Below are 6980 nucleotides of genomic sequence, written 5' to 3' on the forward strand. Positions count from 1 at the left end.
ATCAGTCCCACAATCACAAATGGGAGTAAATGTTTGCAGGACCAGCCCCTACACTTGGGGACCGATGTCACCCGACAGTGTTTAATGGCAATGACAGAGCCCAGCAGCACGCCAACAAGCACCCCGCTGCCCCTTTAACTCCAGGCCCAGCAGGGCGGGGACAGGTTGATGGGCAGGCGAGAGCACCAATGCCGTGGGCTGAGGCCAGCGGGGCCCTCCCAGGGGTCGGGCGGTAGGTCACCACCACGCCAGTGCGCGGGCGGGCGGGTTTAGCGCGCAGGGGGCCGAGCTGAGCCGAGCCGGCAGCGATGGCTGACGAGATCCGCAAGGCGCAGGCCGCCCGGCCCGGAGGTGAAACCATCTTCGGGAAGATCATCCGCAAGGAGATCGCGGCCAAAATCATCTTCGAGGACGAGCAGGTGGGGGCTGCGTGCGCCGCGCTCGGGGCGCGGCTGGAGGGGGAGGCGGCAGCAACGGCTGCGGGCGCCCGCGCTTGCACGAGCGGGAGGCGGGTTGGGGCTGCTGTGTGGTGCCCTCCTCTGGCAGCAGCTCCCCAGGCGCGGGGGGGGTGTCCGGCATTGCCTGCGGGGCGCTGGGCTGTCACTGGCAGGCTGCGGGTCCGTGGGCTGTTCTTGTAACTAGCGGTGCGGGGCTCGCTGCGGGGGCAGAGGAAACGCAGGCTAAAGGCGTGAAACGCACAATCGCTTCTGTGGTGCATGTCAGAGCTCACAGTTCTTCGGCCTCCCCAGCTGGGGCAGCGGGCTTAAACTGCTGCGATTCCCCGAGCTCACTGCGGCGGTGTTGCTACGCTGATTAACAGCCGCACCTTTTATAATAATCATTTGTGGGAAAAGGGAAGCCAGGTTTTGATCCCAGCCCTCCAGGTTCCACGGCTTCCCTGTTGGTGCAGCGGTGCTGCCAATCCCTGGATCACGGATCTCTTGTTTCTGGTCACCACAGCCTCTTCTCCAGAGCGCAAATAGAGAAGCATAGCTGGGCATCTGAAACAAAACCAAAACCCCTCTGGACCTTAATGGATCCTAGATGGTACAAGTAGTGCAATAAATACTTGCATCTGTTCCCTGGATGTTGTGTGATCCAGCCATTTTGCCCTCCCCTTCGTAGATTGCATTTATTAACTATTAAATAATAAGTTTAGCTAGGCCTCCTTTAGCAACCCCTCCCCCCATAATAATCTAGCAGACCCTGCAAGACAACAGTTCATCCTGGTATGGTAGTACTGCCAACACTTGGACCCAACACTGTATTCAGCCTGTATTGGGCTTCAGTGATCTAAATTCTACTGCCTAATAGAGAACATGTTTAACCACTCTTGTATTTTAAAAATCAAGACATAGGTGTGTCTGTCTGAAGCAGCATTGCATGAACTCTGATCTGGCATCTGAATCATGCCATCTTTTGGCCACAAATCTAGAATTTGTACCATTAAAATAGGCAGCCATCCTGCTATGAGAAAGCAACCAAAATCCTAATTTGGCACTGGTACCTGTTGGATCTGGCTAATTTTTAATGGCATGCCTCCTGATTTTGACTCCTAAAGTTAGGAAAAATTGCATATTTACTAGGGCAACATAATAATCCAGTTCTTTTATCTAGCAGTTTGACTCTGACTGGATCCACCTGGGGTTGACACTGAACATTGAAATCATTGCAAGCTATGGTTGCTCTTTGCTTGTGAAAATCAGGTCCCATATAAATGCAATGCAGAAGATGGGTTCTTGTTGAAAAATATACCATTCGTCTGACCCATATGGCTAATGATAGAGGAAGAGCCAATATCTTAATAGGTCAAGATAATATCACAGTTGTTGGGGGAAATTTCATTCTAGAACACTAAATGGTTTTGAAGTAGATTCTAAAGCAATTTCTGTGCTGCTGCTTTGCAACCAAGATGTGTAATAAGTGTATTGCTTTCTCTTTGTCTATGTGAAATTTTCAAGAAACATTGCCTCTAATGATGGTAAACTGTAGAGCAGGGGTTTGCAACCTTTCAGAAGTGGGTGTGCCGAGTCTTCATTTATTCACTCTAATTTAAGGTTTTGTGTGCCAGTAATACATTTTAACGTTTTTAGGTCTCTTTTTCTATAAATCTATAATATATAACTAAACAATTTTTGTATGAAAAGTAAATAAGGCTTTTAAAATGTTTAAGAAGCTTCATTTAAAATTAAATTAAAATGTAGCGCCCCCTGGACTGATGGCCAGGACCTGGGCAATGCGAGTGCCACTGAAAACCAGGTCACGTGCCACCTTCAGCACCCGTGCCGTAGGTTGCCTACCCCTGCTGTAGAGGATATATTGCTGGAGTCAGTATAGTAAAACGAGTGTGCTTTTCAATTTGCCAGGTGAGCTGACAATAAATAACCCAGTATGAGAAATAGGGAGAGTCTTAAAACACTTTGGGATGCTTAAGTAATTATGTGATCATCGTCTCTTATGCGATTAAAAAGAGGAAACTTGTTATAACTCTTAAGGAATTAAAACTTGCAGGATTAAAGGATGTTTCAGTGTAATCAGCTAATTTAGTGGTTTTCAACCTTTCCAGAGTACTGAACCCCTTTCAGGAGTCTGATTTATCTTGTGTACCCCAAATTTCATCTCACTTAATAACTACTTGCTTACAAAATCAGACACAAAAATACAAAAGTGTCACAGTGCACTATTACTGAAAAATAATTACTTTCTCATTTTTACCAGATTATTATTTTCCAATTGATTAATTTTATAAATATTGTACTTACATTTCAGTATGATACTTGAACCTGTTTTTCACTTACAAGCCTTGTCTGAAGCCACCTGAGTACAATGCAGCCTGGGTATTTGCTCAGAAAGCTAGTCTGAACTGCTGCAGCTGCAGTGCTATTTTTAGTGCACTAGCTCAAATAGAGCTAGCATATGGCTGTCTGTCCATCCTGGGAAGCACTCTGCCAGCTACTAGGTAAAACATACCCTAAAGGCTTAAGAAAAAGCTTATCTAGGTAGGGTTATTTTGTAAGTCCACTGTGGAGTCTGTTCCTCTGAAGGATCTGTCATTTTCTGGTGACAGATAGGATACTGGATTGATGCGGGATTGCAGTTCCAAAGAGGTGGGAAAAAAGATGTCATCTGTGTTTCAATTACACTACTTCCATTCACGTGATATCTGTTATAATACTTAGTCTTTAAAAATGTGTAGAATAGTAGCAAATTGTAGTGATATTTGCTCTTTGATATGAATGTACATAATTAATTCTACTAGTTACTAGGTACAGCCATGAAAAGAATAAATTGCAAAGTTCATTGCCTGAAAATTTCCTTTTTATTATTTAGAATGCTTTAGAAATAGTTGTAAGTAATTCCTGAAAATAAACCAGCCAATGTTCTTTGTTCATACTAAAAACTGTTCTTTGTAGGCCTCTGTATGTGGGCATTTTGTGTTAATTTGAGTTAAGGTTTTCCTCTTATTGCTAACTACATTTTAAGGGATATCAAGTAACCAGCGCTAATTTTGGAAAGTTATTGAAGTTACCGTCTCAACTTCAGTATGTACCAGTAGGGGTATGGGTAGCAAAGAGATGTTCAGATTTATATATGGGGCTTATTTTCATCTAAAAAGTTAGTGCTTCAGCTCTTAATCATTTCTTTCTCCAGTGCCTTGCGTTCCATGACATTTCACCCCAAGCTCCAACACATTTCCTAGTGGTTCCTAAGAAGCCTATTGTCCAATTATCTGAAGCAGAAGATTCAGATGAATCTGTAAGTACTGTGAAAGTTTATTACACTACAACATATACATTCTATCTACATTGAATCTACCATTATAATATATGAAAACTATTAGTTTTTTAAGGCAGGAATCTTGTTTTATTTTCTGCCTGAAAGGTGCAATGCATGCCTGTGGTGCTTTAACTCCAAGTTTAAATGTTATTACGACATAGGTTTAAAACAAAAGCTCTGAAAGTTTAAAATATTAAATGACCAAAACACACTCACAAGATGCAGTGGCATTGTTAATAATTCATTAGCTGCTCTGAGACCACCTGATCTAGGACAATGACAGGGTGTCATCCTTTAACATGTTTATTGGCAGATGTACCCTGTAATCGGTTCTGCCATACTCTTTGTTGAATAAGTTATTACAGTGTTGAGCTGGTGGAAGTTGGTACAAGTCTGCCTAAAAATAAAAAACAAAATCTTGGAATGGAGATATGTTCAACGAAAGGAGAAACAGTAGAGGAACATTATCAGCTTTGCATTGACGTCAGGTGTAATTTTCCATTCTGAATCATTGTTCACTCAGCTAGAGAAATGCCCCCTCCTGGTGGGCCATTATAATACCATAGAATCACAGAAGTGTAAGACTGGAAGGGACCTTGATAGATCATCTAGTCTAGTCCCCTGCACTCAGTCAGAATTAAGGATTATCAGGATCATCCCAACAGGTGTTTGTCTAACCTGTCCTCTAAAACCTCCAATGATAGTGATTCTATAACCTCCCTAGATAATTTGTTCCAATGCTTGTGATAAAATAACTTAATGCTTAAAGTGGTGTATTGGAGGAGGAGTGATTTTATTTTAAAATGAAAGAAATCCAAAGAAATGGAAGTCCAAATGTGAAATTTGTTCAGGTGAATCATGAAAGTGCTGTGTATTTAGTATTAGGAAGTTAACTATACTTGATCAGAATGTTTTTTGTTCTTGACCCCTTTCGCACTATAAAGAGCTACACGCTAAATCACCTTTTCTGGAACCATGGCTCAGCACTACATTTCGTAGCTTATAGTGGTCATAGATTGTAGTCTCATTAGGGCAGTAACTTTTTGTAGATGCTGGGATGCTCTTTGATGCATGGCCTCTTTCTCCTTTTTAGGAATTTGAACAGCATCTATTGTATCTAGGCTGCAATTGCAGTCAATGAAAAATATTATGTAGCTTTTAGAAATGCACATCTCTAGTGCAAAATATTGCTTTTGTTTGAAATATATTCTAATGTCCATCCTTCTGTTTTACACTAGATGATACTTGTTCTAGTATGGAAAATAAGGGTTTGTGGCATCTTGTATTGGAGTGAGTTGTTAGGGTTGGCAAGAAGTGCCTGAAATGATGAGAACTAGGTCTCAGCTGTCTTGAAAATTGGTCTTTGTGAACATATACTAGATAAGTCCACTTTTTTTTTTAATTGGATTTTTCTTCATTGCCTAAAGAATGAAAGGGCCTAATCCTGAGAGGTGCTGGCTGTTTGTGACTTCCATTGGCTGGAACTTGCCTCTAAACTCCCCCTCCCTTTTTTTAAAAAAAAAAGCTCTTTTAGAAATAAGATTCCTGATCTTATGCAGTTTCATTTCACTGTAGTTTTTAAAATTTACTTGGAGGATGTTTGTTACCAGTTATTCCACGTAACTGATAAACTGATCTTCAGATTGCTCACAGTTGTTTCTGTGGCTGATTTTTCTCTCTCCCTTCCCTTTTAATCCTTTCAGCTTCTTGGGCATTTAATGATTGTTGGCAAGAAGTGTGCTGCTGAATTGGGCCTGACCAAGGGATACCGAATGGTCGTGAATGAAGGGCCAGATGGTGGGCAGTCTGTCTATCATGTACATCTCCATGTTCTTGGTGGACGTCAGTTGGGCTGGCCTCCTGGCTAAGTTGCAGCAAGAATCGGCATTCTATGTGGAAAAGATCCCTGCATAGATTTAATACGTTGCCCAAAAATCTAACTACTGTTTACAGAAAAAGGTGATTAAACATGTTAAGGGCAATAAAAGTTTTCAGCAATGCACACACAATAAAGTTATAGCATATAACATCATCTGTTTTTTTTAATTCCTGTTTTTGCTTACAAAAATGTTTCTATCAATATCTTTCCTGAATGTGAATATGTAGTAATGCTTACACTGCATTCACTAACTTGCTTCACTGAATGTGGCGAACTGTATGATAAGGGTGGATATGAAGAAAGTTCTGTTTAGTACATCCAGTTTTTAATATCTCATCAAGAGCGTACCTCTTCAGTTTTCTGAACACCGTAGGAACAATACACACAGAGGCAGGGCAGGTTGCCATTAAAACTGAGAAATATCTAAATGATGTATATGTGGTTAAAATACTCCCACAGCTATTATTGCAAACCTGAAAATTCCTCCTTAGAACTGGTTCATGTTTTCAGGGTTATTGGTTCCTAACACCAAGAAAAACACAAATTTTCCTTATACGCTCTAAATGAATTCAGTGCTTGTGTAAGAAGCCAGATTGTCAGCACTGGCAGAGTAAAGTTCTCTTATCTGGAGAACGTGTACTGTATGAACAGTAGAATTTTTGCTATATTGTCCCCTCACCCCCCCATCCAGTTTGCCTTTAGAGAAACTGCTTCTAGAGGTGAAAAGGGACTTCCTTTTTCTAGATTCATTCAGCCTTTGGCAAATTGTTAGAGAGAGAAGTGCACTGGATCCACCAACCCATTTCACATAAGTTGTCCATTAGAAGGTAACTGTGTTGAACTTATTTCAGTGCCACTTGTGGGGCTCCATACAGCCCTGTGCACAACCTGAATCCCACCTTGTGCAACTAATAGCTCTTTCTCATCAGTTTCTCTTTTTACCCCAAACTGAAGATGGTTTCTCATTATGTCTGGTCTTGATTCAAGTTTTTGAATTTGCATCCCTGCTGCTACCCTTTCTGTCAGTCTTTAGCTATTGTTGTTGTGGATGGGTGAACAGATGAAGAAAAGATTTAGCACAGCTGGGTGAATGAGTTGCAAGCATTTTCTGAGGTGACTAGAGGCTATTATGAGTATGGGAGAGGGAGGGCAGTCACAAATGTGAGATGCACCTGGAAACTCCTGGACACTTCTCTTTACATAGGGCACCACAAAACCCACTGTTATAACAACCTAAGGTAAAACTTTGTTACTAATAGCCAAGGCTGAATTTGAGCTCTTACCTCAAGGTAAGAGATTCAACATTTCTTTGCTAAGGCCCAGA

The 6980-nt window shown here is 41.6% G+C and overlaps 1 protein-coding gene across 1 annotated transcript; it reads left to right on the forward strand.

Moving 5' to 3' along the window:
• Positions 1-244: 244 nt before the first annotated feature.
• Positions 245-5809, forward strand: HINT1 (histidine triad nucleotide binding protein 1). Its single transcript, XM_030566840.1, has 3 exons — positions 245-419; positions 3652-3756; positions 5481-5809. The coding sequence occupies exons 1-3, from the start codon at positions 309-311 to the stop codon at positions 5643-5645; spliced, it is 381 nt and encodes a 126-aa protein (XP_030422700.1). The 5' UTR covers positions 245-308; the 3' UTR covers positions 5646-5809.
• Positions 5810-6980: the final 1171 nt, after the last annotated feature.

This window comes from Gopherus evgoodei, chromosome 6 (assembly GCF_007399415.2).
Source record: "Gopherus evgoodei ecotype Sinaloan lineage chromosome 6, rGopEvg1_v1.p, whole genome shotgun sequence".
In the NCBI taxonomy this organism is placed as follows: Eukaryota; Metazoa; Chordata; order Testudines; family Testudinidae; genus Gopherus; species Gopherus evgoodei.

Coding starts and splice junctions, on each gene's coding strand:
- HINT1 (XM_030566840.1), top strand. CDS start 309: ATGGCTGACGAGATCCGCAAGGCGCAGGCCGCCCGGCCCGGAGGTGAA. Junction 420..3,651: donor TCATCTTCGAGGACGAGCAG/GTGGGGGCTGCG, acceptor TTCTTTCTCCAG/TGCCTTGCGTTCCATGACAT. Junction 3,757..5,480: donor CAGAAGATTCAGATGAATCT/GTAAGTACTGTG, acceptor TAATCCTTTCAG/CTTCTTGGGCATTTAATGAT.